Genomic DNA, 20,741 nt, shown 5'->3' with positions numbered 1-20,741 from the left:
TCATGTGAATGATTTTAAAAAACAAACAAAAAAACCTTTAAACATCATAGTTGTCTTCAGTTTCTAGAAAAAATAAATCTTGTCTCATCTCTTTTTCATCATAGCCTTGAAGGAAGGATATTATAGAAGGGACTACTGGGACAATTGATGTTGGTTAGCTGGAGCTAAGAAATTAGCAGTGATTAAGAAGAGACCGGAATCATTGAGGTGAAATCTGGGAAGTATTTTCTAAGAATACAAAGAAACTGTGTTTCAGAAATAGCTAAGGTCATACTTTGTGTTGCAGTTGGACTTGGTAATGTGTAAGAATCACCCAGGTGGTATTGGTTTTGAAGGCATGAAGGGGACAAGTAGAGCAGCTGATGCTTGGCACTCTGAGAGGCTGCAAGGTCTGGCATGGTCGCAGAGGGAAGGTATGACATAGTTTCCATCCCTGGAGCAGAGCCAGCAGGATGTGGGTCATCTTGAGTGCTGATGGTGGCCATAGTCATAAAACTTGTTTGTATAATAATGTACATATTTTATTTCATGTTCCTTTTTCAGGAGAATGTTCTCTCTGCCAAGGTCAGTGACTCCATGATAATTAGAAATGGCATGATTCCAGGAAGCAAAAATGTCTCTGGTGATCCTCACCAATATGGTGATACTGTGACCTTCAGGACCCCTTAAGACTGTGGGAAAGAACTCTGAAAACATGAGTTCAACAGATGTTCAAGAATATATAAGTCAGTGTAAGAGCTGTCCTTTACAGGATTTCTCAACTATGCAAAATATAAAGATGCAATATAAATTGTATGAGGGGCTTCACAAACCTGAAAGAACAGAGATAGCCGCACTAATGAATGAGCTCTGTCAGAAAGATACTAAAGAAGAAGACAATGATTTGGTCAATAGACAAACAAAAACAAAAACAAAAACAAAGCAAAACAAAGCAAAAAACCCTGGATCACAAAAGAGAAAGGAATAGTTAAAAATAAGGATCAGATAATAGTGGAAAATGGTTATCTCCTCCACAGAAGATATCAACAACTAAATTTGATCCCGATATTTTACTTCCTAAGGGAGGTAGTTATATGTGCAATCCAAATAGAGGTTGGGGACAGGCAAAAGTCTGGTGTCAAGAAAAAAGATGATGGCTTGATAATATTTCTACTGTTGAGCATCACTTAATAATAAGCCTTGGAGTTCCTGAGATAAAGAAGAAAAAAAATCCAAAGATTAAAAAGAATATATTGAGGTAGCTAAGAACTATAAAAATGAGCTTCAATGCTGCTTATATCAGCATAAGCAAGAGCTCTCTAAATTGAAAAAAATAAAAAGCATGATACTTAAAGTTAACTTCTTCACACAAAACAGCCTCTATGTCTAGACTTCTCAGCCACATGCACTGTGTCCAGTGAACCATATAGGACTTGCTAGTTAAAAAAAATGTGCTTGCTGTCTGGTTCATTTGCTTTGAATATGCTCTATATTTCAGTTTCTATTTCTAAGAGTCAAGGGAATAAGGTCATAAAATACTGATTTATGGAATGATCAAAAGAGAACCTGGGTTAAATGATTAAACAGTTACTAAGGAAGTAGCTTATGCAAATAAGAAAGTGGCCCTGGTTTGCAAGAGCTATTTCAAGCAGATTAGAGTTGTCTTTGGTCTGCAAGAGAGCTATCTTGAGCAGATTACAGAGCTGTCAGCTGGCATCCATCACTGTCTCCAAGTTATTCTTTCACTGTTCCCATTCACCTCCTCTCTCCTGCTGAGGCTGGACCTCAGCAAGAGGCCAGGGAAGACCACTGGTGAAGGTGCAGTTGACAGCACAGGACTGAAGGGGTCATGCAAAGAAGTTCTTGGTATCATGAAGAGAGCCTATGAGAGGCTATTGATGAAGCCTACTAGTTGCAGCAGAAGGCATCAGCATATCAGAGATGTCAGTACCATGGGATGACCACCAAGAACAGCACTGGAATGGATCTACCTAAACCTGGAGTTCTACAACAGGACAGAGTTGGAGAAATGACCCAAGCCCTTTGGAGGAGCCCAGAAGACCATGTGTAGATCCCAGACACTGGAACAAGAAGCTGTAAAGTTAACGTTGCCATGGATACCCCTAGATGTTAAAGCTGTGGGAGCCATGGGATACCTGCCATGGAAAGTTGCTAGCAGGGAGTGGAACCAGCCCTTGAAAAAGAAATTTGTTGCAGTCAACAAAGCTGAAAGGAGTGGATATCAGACATGGAGGTGCAGTTCAGAATTAGCCCAGATGGTTTTCTGTTTTGCTTTGATCCAATATTTCCTCACTATGACATTTTGGAATGGTAGTGCATATCCTGTGCCATATAGGAAATATGTGATCTGCACTTTGGTTTTATGAGGTATTACAGTTAGGAGATTGCAAGAGTCTCAAGAGAGACTTTGAAATTTGGATTTTTTTCAACATTGTTGAGAAAACTGTAGACTATGGGTACTTTTGAAGTTGGACTAAATGTATTTTGCATTATCCTATGTTTACTTCTGCCCCCCACGCATGGGTTTGAACAAGCCTATGGGGATGAGGGAGTAGAATGTGATGGTTTAAATATGCTTGGCTCATGGGAAGTGGCACTATTAGTAGGTGTGACCTTGTTGGAGTAAGTGTGGCCATGTTGGAGGAAATGCATCACTGTGGGCACAGGCTTTGAAACTCCACCCAGTGTGGAAAGTCTCTTCCTGGCTACCTTCAGATCAAGATATAGAACCCTTGGCTCCTCTAGCCCTATGTCTGCCTACGCATGTCCATGCTTCTTGCTATGATGATAATGGACTCAACCTCTGAAACTGTAAGGCAGCCCTAATTAAATTTGTTGTCTTTTGTAAGAGTTGCTTTGGTCATGGTGTCTCTTCACAGCAATGGAAACCCTAAGACACTGTATATATGGTAAATCCATTCACAAAAGTTTATTGGGCCATTGTATTCCCTCTATAGCTTCTGTTCATCTTACATTGTGCTTTCACTAGGTGATAGGCTCTGCTGCAATGTATAGAATGGGATGCCCATTATCTTTTTTTTTTTTTTTTTTTCCATTTTTTATTAGGTATTTCGCTCATTTACATTTGCAATGCTATACCAAAAGTCCCCCATAGCCACCCACCCCCTCTCCCCTACCCACCCACTCCCCTTTTATGGCCCTGGCGTTCCCCTGTACTGGGGCATATAAAGTTTGCGTGTCCAATGGGCCTCTCTTTCCAGTGATGGCCGACTAGGCCATCTTTTGATGCATATGCAGCTAGAGTCAAGAGCTCCGGGGTACTGGTTAGTTCATAATGTTGTTCCACCTATAGGGTTGCAGATCCCTTTAGCTTCTTTGGTACTTTCTCTAGCTCCTTCATTGGGGGCCATGTGATCCATCCAATAGCCGACTGTGAGCATCCACTTCTATGTTTGCTAGGCCCAGGCATACTCTGACAAGAGACAGCTATATCAGGGTCCTTTCAGCATAATCTTGCTAGTGTATGCAATGGTGTCAGCATTTGGAAGCTGATTATGGGATGGATCCCCGGATATGGTAGTGTCTACATGGTCCATCCTTTTATCTCAACTCCAAACTTTGTCTCTGTAACTCCTTCCAAGGGTGTTTTGCTCCCACTTCTAAGGAGGGATGCCCATTATCTAAGTGGTCCATTGTTTATTTAAATATCGGTCAGCGAGTGATTATACTTTTCAAGTAAGGTTGTATGTGAAAGGCTAGTAGGTTAATGTCTGTCCTCCTGAAGGGTGAACTGGAACTGTTCCATGGGGCTTGGGTCTGGCCAGGAGTGCCAGAAGTGTTACAGCTCTCAGAAGAGAATCAAAGAGGTGTGTTGGCCTGTACCAGGGCAGGTAGCCAAGGTCCCACTACTGAGGTAAAGGTGTGAATCTGGCCAGACATCTAGGTCCAAGGTCTAGCAATGAATGCTTTGGGAAAAACTTCTTCCTCAAGTGTTACAGTTATTTAAAATAGCCATGCTCAGAGTATCATTAGTGAAATAAGTTGTGAGCTTTATTCCATATGGACAGGGACTATATAAACACTGAGGAATGGGGTGGTCTTTAGGGGTAGGTGTTTCCTATTGGCCCAGTTTGAGATGTTAGTGATACTCTATTTGCATGGGGGAGGACTCCAGGTCTTTGCCCTACATGGATGTCTGTCATGGTCATCTCAGTGGGGTGTCATGGTTACATGTTCCTGTGCAAGTACAGAAATGGGTAGGGAGTGGCTTGACTCCTGCCTATCTCAAGTCTCTTGAGACTCCTGGGGTCTGAGCTCACTCAGCCTTACCAGTTCTGGTGTTATGGTACTTGCCTCACAGTGGGTAGTTCCTGGTTTTGTTTTTCATATTTTCACAAATTCCCTTCAGATACTGTTGTTTGTTATCTAGCCTGGCTTGAATGTCAGTCATTAGTCAAGGCTACATTTTAATTCTTTTTGTTTGTTTGTTTGTTTTTTTGTTCTTTCTTTCTTTCTTTCTTTCTTTCTTTCTTTCTTTCTTTCTTTCTTTCTTTCCTTCCTTCCTTCCTTCCTTCCTTCCTTCCTTCCTTCCTTCCTTCCTTCCTTCCTTCCTTCCTTCCTTCCTTCCTTCCTTCCTTCCTTCCTTCCTTCCTTCCTTCCTTCCTTCCTTCCTTCTTTCTTTCTTTCTTTCTTTCTTCCTTTCTTTCTTTCTTTCTTTCTTTCTTTCTTTCTTTCTTTCTTTCTTTCTTTCTTTTTTGGTTTTTCGAGACAGGGTTTCTCTGTGTAGCCCTGGCTGTCCTGGAACTCACTTTGTAGACCAGGCTGGCCTCGAACTCAGAATTCCGCCTGCCTCTGCCTCCCAAGTGCTGGGATTAAAGGCATGCACCACCACCGCCCTACACATTTTAACTCTTGACTATCATGTGTCAGCCTCCTGTGTTCAAGTCCAGGTGTAGAAGATATACCCACAATATGTCCTGTTTTCTCAACAGATTTTAAAAATGTTAGTTTTAAAATGCTTAACAGAAGAGAATATAATAAACATTAAATAACTCAAATCCCCTATGGATGAGCAGCCAGTGCTTTTAGGGGCTGAGCCATCTATTCAGCCCCATGAATATGTTATTAATAACAGTAATGTGTGAATTGTTGATGCTAAGTTCATCTTTACTTCAGTTCTATGACCCCAGAAGTAATATAAAATTGGTAGCATCAGAAACTAACTTAGACTCGGTGCTTAAAGATGTTTTTCAGCCCATATCTCCACATAAATAGGGAAGAGTAAATAAACAGGAGAGGAACTGACAATGGGAGTATTTACAAAGTGGTTGACCACTTGACCAAATCTACAAAATTGAGTATCTCACTTTTGGTAAATAGGCAGCAATGAGAGCCCACAAGAACACGTGTCAGGTGTACCCTGCTGTCAGGAAAGAAAAAGAATTGGCAAGCATGAAGACTGACTTGTCTGAATGGGATTGCATTCTGCATTCCTGATGCCTTCAAAACATTCAGTTAGGAGCCTTGAGTGATAGTGACTCAAGATGACACTGAGATTGTTGTCAGGGGAACCTGAGCCTCAAACAGAAGTCCTCTAAGGCTGGGGAAATCAGACATTTACAAAGAGCTGTGGAGTATGGATGAAGTATTAGTGAAGAAGCTTTGGATGTGAAAGGAAGAGAATTAAAAGGCCATAGACTAATGCTTGGGGCTCATTCCTACTGTATGTATACTTTGTATTCACCCAAATGTGGTGGTTCAGCCCCTCCAAATCTTCCACTCTTTCTTTTTCTTGGCAATTACATGTAGCCATCAGTGACAGTACCCTACAGGCCCCAACTTGGTGGTCTCCAAGTAGACCTTAAAGCTCTTCAGTCCCCAGCTTATCATTCCTATAACCTACATGTCTGTTAGGAATAAGGATATTCTAAAGAGACATTTGCATCTCTCCCTTAGACTAACATCTAGTGAGACAGTGGACCCGTAAAATCTGAGTTTCCCCTGGAATCTCATTCTGGGAAAAGACTGATTCTTCCAGATGAAAATTTCTCTGCCAAATAGATATTAACTTATTATTTAAATAGCCCAATTCAAAGAAAGGAGCTGAGAATTAGGGAAGAATTTACAGATGGGAAAAAATTCATTATATGACTTGGTTAGATTTCTTAGTTATGCATATCTCTTGGGTTCTATCTAAACCCAATGGGACCCCAAGGATAGATTAGTTACCTTATAACTTCATCGTTCCAAATTAGTCAATGAATAAGTATATTGACATATTTTCAATTTTCATTAATAATTTTCTTTTTTATCCTTTTCTGTTTTATTTTTTATTGTTTTTGTTTTTTTTAATAGAATAGTCTCACTATGAGTCTCTGGCTCGTCTAGAACTCAGTATATAGACTAGACTGTCCAACTTGTCTCCAGAGGGCCTGGATTATAGGTAGGCATGTCACAGCTAGAAAATTCAGTTCTTTTAATTGGCTTATTTAAGGATGAGTGACAGAGTCTGGCTTGCTAGGATAACCAGGATAAAAGCTCTGGTACTAATTCCAGCAACGGAAAAAGTCTTCCATCAAATCTAGCCCTCCTGCCTTAGCCTCCACTGTCTTCCATTGAGTCTATTACAACTCATCAAAGGACTAGGGCAGAGTTCTCTTCACATTCTACAGATTGTGAAATCCAGGTTCACAGAGATAAGTGGTTTTGCAATATAGTTAAGTATGACTGTTCATCTTACTCATTCCATCATTGTCATGACATTAAATGAAGTTGAATCCTCATAAGCCAGGCACAGTAGCACAGGCCTGTAATCATGGTGCTAAGAAAGTGGGGAGCAGGAGTCTCAGGATTTCAAAGTCATCAAAGGTGAGAATGGTCAGTATTCCATTCCACCTTTGGTGTGATGGACACGGTTTATGGAACTAAGGGAAGCCAATGTCCATAGAGTTCCCTGTATCTCCAGAACTTCAGGGCCACAGCATCAGCAAGTGTTAACTGAGGTATTTACCACCTCATGGTTTGTATTCTAGATACTGTTCACTATCCTAGGCTGCCTAGGTCACTTTGGAGTCAGTTTTCTGTTGCTCATTAAAGAGAGGAATTCTCTCTCTTTAATAGAATTAGCCTCAGGCAGGGATGAGTTCCCCTTTGAATATTCAATGCAAAGTGTTCATCCCCAAAACCATATACACACAACCAATAGAAGTGGACTCAGCATGTTTTATTCATATATTAGTGCATACTTAAAAGGAAGAAATTGGAAGGGATGAATTTTGGGAAGGGATGGAGAAAAGACAGAGAAGGGGGAAAGTGATGTGATTTATTTTATATAGAATGTATAAAAATAAAATTTAAATAAAAGAAGCGGCTAGAGACATAGGACAGCATTTAAGAACACTGGGAGTTGTTACAGAGGATACAGGTTCCATTCCCAGAAACCACCTGGTAGCTAAATCTCCTGTTACTCCAGTTACTCCTAAGGAATCTGATGCCCCTTCTGGCCTCGGCAGGTACTGCATACAGACATATGCAGGCAAAACACCCAAATACATAGCATAAAAATGAAGCTTAAATGGATTTCTCTAAAGTGATGTCTTAGTCCTGAGACAGACAGAAATCAGGGCTAGTAAATGAACTCCTTTGGGTCCTGCATGAAGGCAGCTGTGGCTTTCCTTTGAGCCAGCTTACCCAGAGGCAAAACCAACTTTATTCTGAGGTTAGACTAGCTCAGTACAGCCATTGACCTAAGAACTGCAACCACAGTGCTGTTAGATCAAAGGTGAGAATGAGTAAAAGTGATCTACACTTTTCCTTGATGTTTTCTGTATTTGAGTTCTCTGTCCTTTATATGTGTGAGAATTGTGTCATTGATACATCTTTTAAAACTACCTTTTTGATCGTACATTATTATTTAGACGATAGATTTCCTCTGTAAAGCAATATCTACCTCAGTGGGTAGACTTGCAGTGTCCTGTCCCTATTAAAGTCCAAAGTATACCCTGAGACCTGAACCTAAAAGAGACTTAAGGATGACAGTATATGTGGAATGCAAAAATCTGTTTTCAGCTAGCTCCTCTTTTAGCATTAGACAGAGCTGAATGTATGCTATCTGCCAAGGACCAGCCCCAGCTAGGTCCTGGTTTCTAAAGGGGTATCTTGGAGCTTCGAAAACAAATAATTCATAAGTCAGATCATGGCTCCAAGCTGATGGCCTATGTTCTGTTCAAGATGGCTCCCTAGACAGCTCTCTATAGATAGCTCTTGGATGTACAGTCTAGGACAGCTTTTCAGTCAGCTCTTTCTTTCTCTCTCTCTCTCTCTCTCTCTCTCTCTCTCTCTCTCTCTCTCTCTCTCTCTGTGTGTGTGTGTGTGTGTGTGTGTTGCTCTGCTCTAGACATCCTTTTCTTGCTATTCTTAAAAACTCTCTGGTTGAGACGGCTCTCCCTGCTTGTAAAAATTCTAAAAGCTCTCTGGATAGCTCATGTGTATTCTGACCAAAGTCAGAAAAGCTGATATAAAAAAAAATTTCTTGGATCTTCTGACCAAGTCAGAAATTCTTTTAGAAAAATTCTAAAAGTAATTTTTAGGTTTTTCCAATCAAGATCAGAAAGCCAGAAAACTTTCTAAAAGAACTGTGTTAGCTCTCTAAATCATGAGATTTCTGACATCCTGCTAGAAAAAATTCTAAAAGAAGTATAAAAAAAATTCTATGAGTTATAGGGTTATTGTCAGGAAAGTAGACAAAATATCAGAGGGTTGATATATGCTCAACTCTGGTGTTTTAAGAGTTATAAGTATAAAGGCTTTTGTATCTTTTATTTGGAGACTATATGATTTAATTGGGGTAAGAAACCCTCAAATAATATTTACCACAAGATGGCTGTAGTTATTTTTTGTGTTCAACGATTGAAAAAGAATGGAAAGTAAGATTGGAAAGTGAGATGGTCCTCAGTAGTCATGGCTCTGGTTCTTTCTAGAAACTGTCATACTGTTTTTTAGACACCTTTCCTTTAAAGGTGATGAGGGAGGGATTGTCCAAGTAACCCATTATTAGACACTGGAGTTGAAGGCAGGGGTGATGGTGCCTGTGGTGGTGCATGCCTGTAATCTCAGTACTCATGAGCTCAAGACCTATCTCAGCTACATAATGAATTTGAGGCCAGCCTGAGCTAAATAAAACCCTATCTCACCTCCACCCCTAAAATATTTTCATCAACATGATAGAAAAGCCGAGCAGTGGTGGCCCACGCCATTAATCCCAGCACTTGGGAGGCAGAGGCAGGCAGATTTCTGAGTTCAAGACCAGCCTGGTTTACAGAGTGAGTTCCAGGACAGCCAGGGCTACACAGAGAAACCCTGTCTCGAAAAACAAAGCAAAACAAAAGATAGAAAAATGTTATATGCATGCACACATACATAAATATCCTTTTGTACATACTGTTTTTATATATTTATAAAAGCATTGGGTAAACAAGAAGACTCTCTAATAAAATATTAAAATAAATGTCTGTGGTGGGGTAATGTGTATAATTTCATTCTAAATCCTATGGATTAAAAAAATAATAGCTAATATACATTTATATAGCTGAGCTGCAGAGGTCACACGTGGATATAGAGAATCTCTAGGAGGAGAAGGACAAGAAAGTCATTAGTACTAGAGATAAATTGCACAATGCCCAAGATGAGATTTTTTTTTTCCTCATTAAGCAGCAGCAAAGGCTGCTTCTGAGCAAGACACGGACGTTGCTTATTACAAGGAGAGTTTAAGAGGGTGAGAGCAGAGGAAAAAACCATCTGAATATGAGAAAGAAATCAGAAGTCTGTAGAGCAGTTTCCAGCTTAGATGTCAACAGTGTGAAGAACAGTGAAGAAAAGGCAGCAAGGTCACAGGTGACTGAGTGGCATCCTTACTTGAGTAGATCAGGGTTAGGGTCTTGGTACAATGGTATGCAGTTTCTGACTTAGCAAATGCCCTTTTGTCAGCACCTGTTCATAAATATTACCAGAAGCAATCTGCTTTATTTAACATTGCCAGCAGTATACCTTTACAGTTTTACCTTAAGGATATATTATCGCTTCAGCCCTGTGTCATAACTTAGTTAGAAGGGATCTTGACATCTGTGTCTTCCATGAAATATATTAGTGCTCTAAAGTGCACATTATGTTAAATTGACCAAGTGAGCAGGAGCTAACAAGCACTTTGGACTCATTGGTAATACATGGGCATCAGAGGAGGGCAAATAGATCCAACTAATATTTAGGGGCCTTCTAATTCAGTGAGATTCTTAGGAGTCTAGTGGTGTAGGATATTCAGAGACATTACTTCCAAAGGGAAAGATAAGTCAGTGCACCTAGACACTCCCACTACCAAGAAAGCACGTTTAGTGGGCCTATTAGGCGTTCTGGAGACCGCAGATTCCTCACTTGGGTGTGTTACACCAGCCAATAATACCAAGTGGCTCAGAAAGCTGCTAGATTTGTGTTGGGTGCCAGGAACAGGAAAAAGCTCTGCAGAGGATGACATAAAATGTTGCCCAGATGCCTATGGTTTCCACTCCTGTACAATGGCCTCTGCTGCCAAGCATGCACCTAGACTTTCTTGGAGTATGCCCTATCATCAGATGACTGAGGAAGAGATGACAAGGTCCCAGTTTACTAATGGTTCTGCATGTTATATAGGCACCATCCAGAAGGGAACATCTGAATTATGACAACCTGTATCTGGGACAAACCTGAAAGATGACAGCAAAGGGAAATCTTCACAGTGGGTCAGAGCTTCATGCAGTCCTCATAGTCATACATTTGTTTGGAAGGAGAAATGTCCAGATGTGTGATTATTCACTGACTCATGAGCTGTAACCAGTATGATGGATCAATTGGCAGAGACTTTGGAAAGATGGAATGATTAGAAAATTGTTGAATAGTCACAAATAATATAAAATACCTTGGCGTGATTCTAACCAAAGAAGTGAAATATCTGTATGATAAGAACTTCAACTCTGAAGAACTTCTTTCTCTGAAGAAAGAAATTAAAGAAGATCTCCGAAGATGGAAAGATCTCCCATGCTCATGGATTGGCAGGATCAATATAGTAAAAATGGCTATCTTGCCAAAAGCAATCTACAGATTCAATGCAATCCCTATCAAAGTTCCAACTCAATTCTTCAATGAATTAGAAAGGGCAATCTGCAAATTCATCTGGAATAACAAAAACCCTAGGATAGCAAAAAACTCTTCTCAAGGATAAAAGAACCTCTGGTGGAATCACCATGCCTGACCTAAAGCTGTACTACAGAGCAATTGTGATAAAAACTGCATGGTACTGGTATAGCGACAGACAAGTAGACCAATGGAATAGAATTGAAGACCCAGAAATGAACCCACACACCTATGGTCACTTGATCTTTGACAAGGGAGCTAAAACCATCCAGTGGAAAAAAGACAGCATTTTCAACAAATGGTGCTGGCACAACTGGCGGTTATCATGTAGAAGAATGCAAATTGATCCATTCCTATCTCCTTGTACTAAGGTCAAATCTTAGTGGATCAAGGAACTCCACATAAAACCAGAGACAGTGAAACTTATAGAGGAGAAAGTGGGGAAAAGCCTCGAAGACATGGGCACAGGGGAAAAATTCCTGAATAGAACAGCAATGGCTTGTGCTGTAAGATCGAGAATTGACAAATGGGACCTCATAAAATTGCAAAGCTTCTGTAAGGCAAAAGACACCATCAATAAGACAAAAAGGCCACCAACAGATTGGGAAAGGATCTTTACCTATCCTAAATCAGATAGGGGGACTAATATCCAATATATAAAAAGAACTCAATAAGGTGGACTCCAAAAAAATCAATTAACCCCATTAAAAATGGGGTTCAGAGCTTAACAAAGAATTCTCACCTGAGGAATACCGAATGGCTGAGAAGCATCTGAAAAAATGTTCAGCATCCTTAATCATCAGGGAAATGCAAATCAAAACAACCCTGAGATTCCACCTCACACCAGTCAGAATGGCTAAGATCAAAAATTCAGGTGACAGCAGATGCTGGCGAGGATGTGGAGAAAGAGGAACACTCCTCCATTGTTGGTGGGATTGCAAGCTTGTACAACCACTCTGGAAATCAGTGTGGTGGTTCCTCAGAAAATTGGACATAGTACTACCAGAGGATCCCGCAATGTCTCTCCTGGGCATATATCCAGAAGATGTTCCAACCGGTAAGAAGGACACATGCTCCACTATGTTCATAGCAGCCTTATTTATAATAGCCAGAAGCTGGAAAGAACCCAGATGTCCCTCAACAGAGGAATGAATACAGAAAATGTGGTACATTTACACAATGGAGTACTACTCAGCAATTAAAAATAATTAATTTATGAAATTCCTAGGCAAATGGATGGACCTGGAGGGCATTATCCTGAGTGAGGTAACCCAATCACAGAAGAACTCACATAATATGTACACACTGATAAGTGGATATTAGCCCAGATACTTAGAATACCCAAGATATAAGATACAATTTGTGAAACTCATGAAAGTCAAGAAGAACGAAGAACAAAGTGTGGACACTTTGCCCCTTCTTAGAATTGGGAACAAAACACCCATAGAAGGAGTTTCAGAGACAAAGTTTGGAGGTGAGACGAAAGGATGGACCATCTAGAGACTGCCATATCTGGGGATCCATCCCATAATCAGCCTCCAAACGCTGACACCATTGCATACACTAGCAAGAATTTACTGAAAGGACCCTGATATAGCTGTCTCTGGTGAGACTATGCCGGGGCCTAGCAAACACAGAAGTGTATACTCACAGTCAGCTATTGGATGGATCACAGGGCCCCCAATGGAGGAGCTAGAGAAAGTAACCAAGGAGCTAAAGGAATCTGAAACCCTATAGGTGGACAACAATATGACCTAACCAGTATCTCCCGGAGCTCGTGTCTCTAGCTGCATATGTATCAGAAGATGGCCTAGTCGGCCATCAGTGGAAAGAGAGGCCCATTGGTCGTGCAAACTTTGTGTGCCTCAGTAAAGGGAAACGCTAGGGCCAAGAAGTGGGAGTGGGTGGGTAGGAGTGGGGTTGGAGGGTATGGGGGACTTTTGGGATAGCACTGGAAATGTAAATGAAGAAAATACCTAGTAAAAGAAAAAAGAAAAAAAATAAAGCTGTTATGAACCTACTTGAAAAAAAATTGTTGAGAAAGACATAAAAGGAAGTAGTATATGGCTAGATATCTCCAAATGGTCAAAGAATGTAAAGATACTTGTCCCATGTAAATGCTCATCAAAAGGTAACTTTAGCTGAGGAAGAATTCATCAATTAAGTAGATAGGATGATCCGATCCATTCTGTAGGAAGCCTTCTTCCCAGCCATTCTTGTCATTTTACAATTAACAAAGTAGCCATGGTGGCAGAGATGGGGTTTATGCATGGGCACATCAGTAGAGTCTTCCACTCACAAAGCATGACATGGCCACATCTGCTGGTGAGTGCCAGATCTACCAACAGCAGGGGCCAACACTGAGCCTTAGGTATGGAACTATATATCCTGGGTTGACAAGCCAGTGACTAGGTGGCAGGTTGACTACATTGGATCATTTCTTCTGTGTAAAGAACAAAGCTTTCGGGGGCTGGTGAGATGGCTCAGTGAGTAAGAGCACTCGACTGCTCTTCCAAAGGTCCTGAGTTCAAATCCCAGCAACCACATGGTGGCTCACAACCATCTGTAATGAGATCTGACTCCCTCTTCTGGAGTGTCTGAAGACAGCTACAGTGTACTTACATATAATAAATAAATAAATCTTAAAAAAAGAATAAAGCTTTCTTCTTTCTGGAATAGATACACATTCTGCTTATGGTTTTGCCTTTCATGCACATATTGCTTCTGCCAAAACCACTATCTGTGGACATGCTGAGTACCTCATTCACCACAATGCCATTCCACACAGTTTTGTTTCTGACCAAGGAACTCATCTCACAGCAGAGAAGTGAGGCAGTGGGCTGATGATCATGGATTCTAGTAGTATTAATTACCACGTGTTTTGTTATCTTGAATCAGCTGAACTGATTGAAAGATAGAATGACCTTTAGAAGACATAGTTACAGAGCCTATTGGGTGACAGCCACCTGAAGAGCTGCAGCAGGGTCCTGCAGAAGGCTGTATATGTTTTGAATCAACATCCAATATATTATGGCTTCTCTCATGAGTTCAGGAATCATGATGTTGGAGAACCTACTGTTAAGGTCACCTAAGATCCCCTAAGTCAAAATGGTTCTCAGGGCTTGGCACAAAACGAAGGACTCCCTTTATCAGTAGGGCTTCTCTTTTTCTGCCTGACGTTATCTGGAGAATGTCCCTCAACACAGGTCTTATTTAAAGAATGATGTTGTGCAGAGCTGCTCAAACTCAGCACACAAGTCCCACTCTGGCTTCCCTGCCCACATGATAATTAGGTACTGTGTTGTGACCAATTAGTTCTTTCCATCTGTACCCCTAAAAGCCCTTATATACCCTATCTCTGGAACAATAACATAAAATTGACTCACTGTGTTGGTATCTGGAGATCATCCCATCATACAGTCATCTGAACTCTGTTTGCTACTGCTGGTTGGTGGCTAGAGCCACCCAAGGAAAAAGGAGACCCACGTCAAAGGCAGGAAAAGGGAATAGTTCCACTCACTATCACCCTTAGTGGCCCACTAGGAAAAAAATTACTTCCTTTTCCTGTTATCTTAAGTTCTGCTGGCCTATAAGTTTTAGTTGAAAGAGAGGTGAGCTCTCCTACCATGGACTACAACAAATATTCAGACTTCCCAGTGGCCAATTTGGGCATCTAACATCCTTAAACCAACAGGATAAGAAAGGAATAACAGTGTTAGGAATTGAGTCATATTGCCATGGGAAAATTAAATTGCTTCTACAAGTAGAGGCCAAGAAGGCTTATGTATGAATTGCAGATGGTTTTGCAGTGGTTCTCAACCTTCCTAAGGCTGGGACCCTTTAATACAGTTCCTCATATTATGGTGATCCCCCAAAGCATAAAATTAATTTAGTTGCTACTTCCTAAATAAAATATTGCAACAGCGATGAACTGTAATGTAAATATTTGATATGCAGATGACCTTAGGTAACCCTTGTGTAAGGGTTCTTAGATCCCCAAAGAGGTTGTGACCCGCAGACTGAGAACTAGTGGTTTATGGCATCTCTTGATAATACAATGTCTTGTGATTAAAGGCAATGGGAACCTACAACAGCTTTATCTAGACAGGATGACAAAGAGCACAGAATCATCAGGAATGAAGTTTCTGGGTATGTCAGGTGATGCAGTCTCCTGTGGTGCTTTGCTGATGCAGACTCACAGGTGTTTTACTGAGGCAAGACCCATGGGACATATGATGTTTGGAGAGAATATAAATAGGACTCAATGGACAGTGAGGATTGCTCGAATAGCTAGCTTTGCAATGCTCACTGATCTTGAGTTTTCGCTGATCTTTGCTTCATTGAGAGAGGCATGGCATTGAACTTCCCATGGCATCCTGGCTGCTCCTGGTTGCTCCAGCTGACTTGTGTTGATTCAGTGGAGGCCTGGCTGCTTCTGCTGGATCATGTCACCACTGCTGCTTTGTGTTTGATATTCTGACACTACTGAACTGGACTGCTGGTATCCTGACAACAGAGATTGGAATTGTCCCCAAAGAACTACAAAAACAAAACAACAACAAAAAACCTTTATGAGACTGTTACTGTATGGAAACATGGAGTTAGAGTTAATATTTGGCTCCAGAATTAACTTTTATGATTTGAATGTGAAATGTCCTCCATAGTTCATGTTCTTAAACACTGGATCCCAAGCTAGAAATGTTGTTTTACAGTTGCGTAGTCTTTAGGAAATGGAGCCTCCTTTGAGAAATGGATTGCTATGGAGTATTTAAGTTTTATACCTGTTGGAAATTCCTATTTGCTCTCTGGTTCCTGAACTTTGATCCAATTCTCAAACCAGACTCCCCATACTTCCCAAATCTTTCCAATCATAAGAGTATTTCCCCCTAGAACTATAGCTATAATATACCTTCCATTTCTTACATCAAATATCAGTTATTTTGTTGCTGCAAAGAGGACGGTAGCTCACATAACTTTCTCATGTGCCCTTGTAGCATAGTATATTTTTTCTGTCACCAACTTTTTAAATCTAAGTGTCAGGATTCATACACAAACTTCTCATTGTATATTCAGTCAAGTCACTGCCAGGTACCAGCTTATACTCAACTATTTAGCTTTATGGTTCCTGTGGAATTGTTCTTACAGACACTTGTGATCTGCAATGTGGGTGCTAGGAATGGAACCTGGGACTTCTGGGAAAGCAGCCAGTGATCTTAACCACTGAGAATCTCTCCAGCCCCTCTAACCCACTTTTAATAAAGTGAACTAGAATACCATACACAGTAGATGGGAAATAGGAGGAACACTGGGGCACCCTTTGAGAAAGCTGCAGGAATTTAGTAGGCTGGCCTAAAGAGAGGCTATGTATACTGTAACTGACAAAGCTGGAGGAGTTGGAATACCTAAGACCTTGGGAGTCCAGGTAATTTTATCATTATCTCAAGATGCTAGACAAGGAGATACAAGATTTGATGTTTTCCCTGCTGGATTTTGGTCTTGATTTGGTCTGTTCATTCCTTGTTATGCTCTGACTCTTCTTCTCCTTCTTTTCCTTTTTTCTCCTCCTCCTCCTCTTCCTTCTCCTCCTCACCAATTCCTTCTTCTTGTGGACTAGAAATGTTCATTCTGTGGCATTGTATGTTGGTAACATAACGTCTCACTTAAGGTAGAATGTGGTCAGGTAAAAAGTGATCACCATCCCAGAGTTGAGAAAGCCTGGTGGTTAAATGGAAATGGCACCATAGTCATATATTTGAATACTTATTTCTATAGTTGGTAGAACTTTTCCTTTTTGAAGGTGGTGCATCATGGAAGTGGGCTTTGAGACTTCAAAAGCTTCTGACCACGCACAGTGTACCTTCTACTTTTGCTTGAAGTTCACAACATAAGCTCATAGTTTCATTCTGCCGTGTGATTACTTGACCATCATGGACTTTAACCCTTTGGAACTGCAAAACTAGCTTAATGCTTTCTTTTTTATAAATTGCCTTGGACAGTGTAAGTTTCATCACAATAGAAAGGCAACTATACAGAAATGTTCTGAGAAATATCTGAATGTAGAAAAGTCTTCCTTTTCAACTACACAAACCAGCCAGGAGTTTGTTCTAACTTTAGCTCTAGAACAGGTAGTGTAAGTCCCATGTTTTTGAGGGTAGACTTCCATGAAGAAACAACCCTGTTAATAACCCTCTCCTATTTCTAACCATACCAATATCAAATTATTTGGAAGCTTTCTCTTCTGTAAAAGACTCCCATGATAGGAATGTAGGTACAAAAGCACAGGATTAAATATATATGTATAGGTATTTACTAAAGACACAGTATGTATTATACAATATAGTATACTTAGTAAATCCATGCCAACTGGAGTTTCAAAAGTGACCCTGTCTCAAAGAAAACAAATGAAAATTATATACACCCTTTCTAGTTTTTAGGTCTTTTTGAGATGGGTCTTACTTAGGAAGTCACTATGTCAATTAGCATGGCCTCAAATTCATGAATATCAGCCTGCTTTTGCCTCCCAATACTGAAATTAATGGCATGTGCTACCATCCTTGGAGATATTCATTTTTGAAAACGATTGTATAGGCACCAGTATCAGACACTTGAATTGACTTTAAGAGGTATTGCATTGTCTCAATTCTCTAATACTCCATTTCCTGTAATTCAGTTTTGTTTTGTTGTGTTGTGTTATGTGTGTGTGTACGCACATCCCTAACTCTGTTTGGAGTGCTGATATTAAAAAATGCATTATGACAGCTTGCAAAATAAGTTTTATGGTTCACATTCTCTCATTTTTTTAAAAAGAATTAGAATTTTAGTCCTTGTGATGGTTTGTATATCCTTGGACCAGGGAGTGGCACCATCTGGAGGTGTGGCCTTGTTGGAATAGGTGTGACCTGGTTGGGATGGGTGTGTCACTGTGGGTGTGGGCATAAGATCCTCACCCTAGTTGCCTGGAAGTCAGTCTTCCACTAGCAGCCTTTGGATGAAGACATAGAACTCTCAGCTCCTCCTGTGCCATGCCTGCCTGGATACTGCCATGCTCCCACCTTGATGATAATGGACTGAACCTCTGAACCTGTAAGCCAGCCCCAAATAAATGTTGCTTTTTATAAGACTTGCCTTGGTCATGGTGTCTGTTCACAGCAGTAAAACCCTAAGACAGTCCTTATTTTATGTGTATGATGTTTTCTTTCATGCATCTCTTTGTATCCCACTCATGCATGTTAGCCACAAAAGCCAGAAGATGGTGTTAGAACCCTTGGAACAGGAGTTAAGATATAATAGTGAAGCCGGGCAGTGGTGGCGCATGCCTTTAATTCCAGCACTTGGGAGGCAGAGGCAGGCGAATTTCTGAGTTCGAGGCCAGCCTGGTCTACAGAGTGAGTTCCAGGTCTATACAGAGAAACCCTGGAGAGGGGGAGGGGAGGGGAGGGGGAGGGGAGGGGGAGGGGGAGGGGGAGGGGGAGGAGAGAGATATGAGCTTTCATATGTACTCAGAATAGAATCTGGGTGCTCTGGAAGAAACTTCTAAGGTATCTTCCAACCAAGTTTTCCGTTTTTGATGTTTCCTGTATAAGGCAACCTAGTTGAAGGTCAGACATCTGTTGCTTATTAAAAAGTGGAATTCTTCTCCAGGTGAGAGAATTAGCCTCAGGCAGGGATGAGCTCCCTAAATTGTTTATCCAATACAATGTGGTCAGCCATGAAACCATATACATACAACCAACAAAAATGGACTTAGCAACATATTTATTCATGTTTTTAACAAGGGAGAAGTTGGAAGGAAAGTTTTTGGCAAGGGGTGGATGGAGGACAAAAAAAGGGGAAATAATGTAATATCTTTTAACTAAATATATACTGTGGTGGATTGGCCTGATGTTTGTATTCTGATGTTACATGATGAACAGTCCATCATGTACTCAGGTGATGTCATGCAAACCTTCTCCCCATTTTAACTGATCAAAAAAGGCAAAGGAGAGCATGTGATTGAACAGTGGAAGGGAAAGATGGGACTGAAGGTTTGAGAGTGTAGACAGAGAGAGGTTTGAGAGTGTAGACAGAGAGAGGAAGAAGAATGAAAGGACAGAGGAAGAGGAGGGAAGCCATGATGGACCAGATGGAGAAGTCTTAAGTAGCAAGGGTCTCATAGCTGGGTAATAAGTTAGTATAGTACTAGATCTGACCAATCAGGGCATATGGCTTATAATTATAATAAATGGATTGTGTGTGTGTGTGTCTGTTTAATATGGGCTTATTCATTGGTGCACCTTACTTTGGGCTTAGAACCAAACTAACCTCAGATAAAAGCCTAACCCCCACCCCCAATATAAACAACTAGGGCTGAGTTCTACAGTTGAAGCAGGGTGGAAATTAAACACCACTTAGAGTGGGTCTAAGGGGTGCCACAACACAGTTGGGGTTCCCTGAGTCTAAAGAGGGACCAAGGACCCTGGGGCATGATTGCCTATGAAGCAGCCTTCACAGCTAAGGGTCAAAAGTTGGACAAAAACAGCAGCTAATTTTCCAGAGCCTTCTCACAGGCACAGCAGGCTGATGCAGGCATCTCCAGCCAAGCAAGCCCTCCCATGCTCACTTTCCCATTATCTCCCACGTCTAAACAGAACACAGGACAATCAGACCCACTCTCCCGACTACTTGCACTCTAGGCTGCCTGAGATCGGTGCACAGGCTGCTAGCTACAACCCAAACAAAAGACAGAGATGTCTCAGAAGCACAGAAGCTACTGTTAGCCCCTTCCTGAAAATAAAAGAATTGGAGAGGGCTGTAGTGTCATTAATTGAACACCAGAGGGAGACAAAGGTACAAGAAACTCTGGATCAGGTAATAAGAATTATAAATTTTGCATACACTAGCAAGAGTTTGCTGAAAGGACCCTGATATAGCTGTCTCTTGTGAGACTAGGCCGGGGCCTAGCAAACACATAAGTGGATGCTCACAGTCAGCTATTGGATGGATCACAGGGCCCCCAATGGAGGAGCTAGAGATATTACCCAAGGAGCTAAAGAGATCTGTAACCCTGTAGGTGCAACAACATTATGAACTAACCAGTACCCCGGAGCTCTTGACTCTAGCTGCATATGTATCAGAAGATGGCCTAGTCGGCCATCAGTGGAAAGAGAGGCCCATTGGTCGTGCAAACTTTATATGCCTCAGTACAGGGGAATGCCAGGGCCAAAAAGTGGGAGTGGGTGGATAGGGGACTGTGTGTGTGTGTGTGTGGGGGGGGGTATGGGAGACTTTTGGGATAGCATTGGAAATGTAAATGAGGAAAATACCTAATAAAAATATTTTTTAAAAAGTTTATCTGGTTAGTACACAACAAAGACAGTGGATGATAATCACCCACAAAATTATCAAGAATTTGAATGGCAACCCATGGATGTGTTAGAACTGAGAAAATTTAAAGGAACATGTCACTAATTTTGGAATGTACCTGTCACTCGTGAAACAAATCTTGACTTCTTGGGCAATTATAGAATAATGCCCCAGGACTGGAAGGATATGGTAAAAACAATATTAGAACCTGAGTCATATTTACAATGGTTCTCATAGAGAAGATAAACGAAGGAAAAGAAGCACAACAAAGTCAAGTC

At 41.0% G+C, this 20,741-nt stretch overlaps 1 protein-coding gene across 7 annotated transcripts in view; it reads left to right on the top strand.

Annotated features, from left to right (window-relative positions):
- The window catches only part of Zfp950 (zinc finger protein 950), an 87,005-nt gene that overhangs the window by 23,013 nt on the left and 43,251 nt on the right, over nucleotides 1–20,741 (top strand). For 4 of the 7 annotated variants that reach the window (NR_131955.1, NR_131954.1, NM_001309195.1 and 1 more), the window contains one exon: nucleotides 544–2,850. The exons of 1 other annotated variant lie outside the window; for it this stretch is intronic. Coding sequence is in view for 1 of the 6 variants with exons in the window: in NM_001309195.1 (NP_001296124.1) it covers nucleotides 544–580 (37 nt within the window). In the remaining 5 variants the exon portion in view is untranslated. Of the gene's footprint in view, nucleotides 1–104; nucleotides 2,851–20,741 lie in introns of those variants that run through there. 2 more of the 7 variants (NR_131956.1, XM_017318245.2) reach the window with 2 other exon arrangements.

Source organism: Mus musculus, chromosome 19, assembly GCF_000001635.26.
Source record: "Mus musculus strain C57BL/6J chromosome 19, GRCm38.p6 C57BL/6J".
In the NCBI taxonomy this organism is placed as follows: Eukaryota; Metazoa; Chordata; class Mammalia; order Rodentia; family Muridae; genus Mus; species Mus musculus.
The sequence above is the reverse complement of the archived record's forward strand: the minus strand, read 5'-3'. Positions and strand labels throughout refer to the sequence as shown.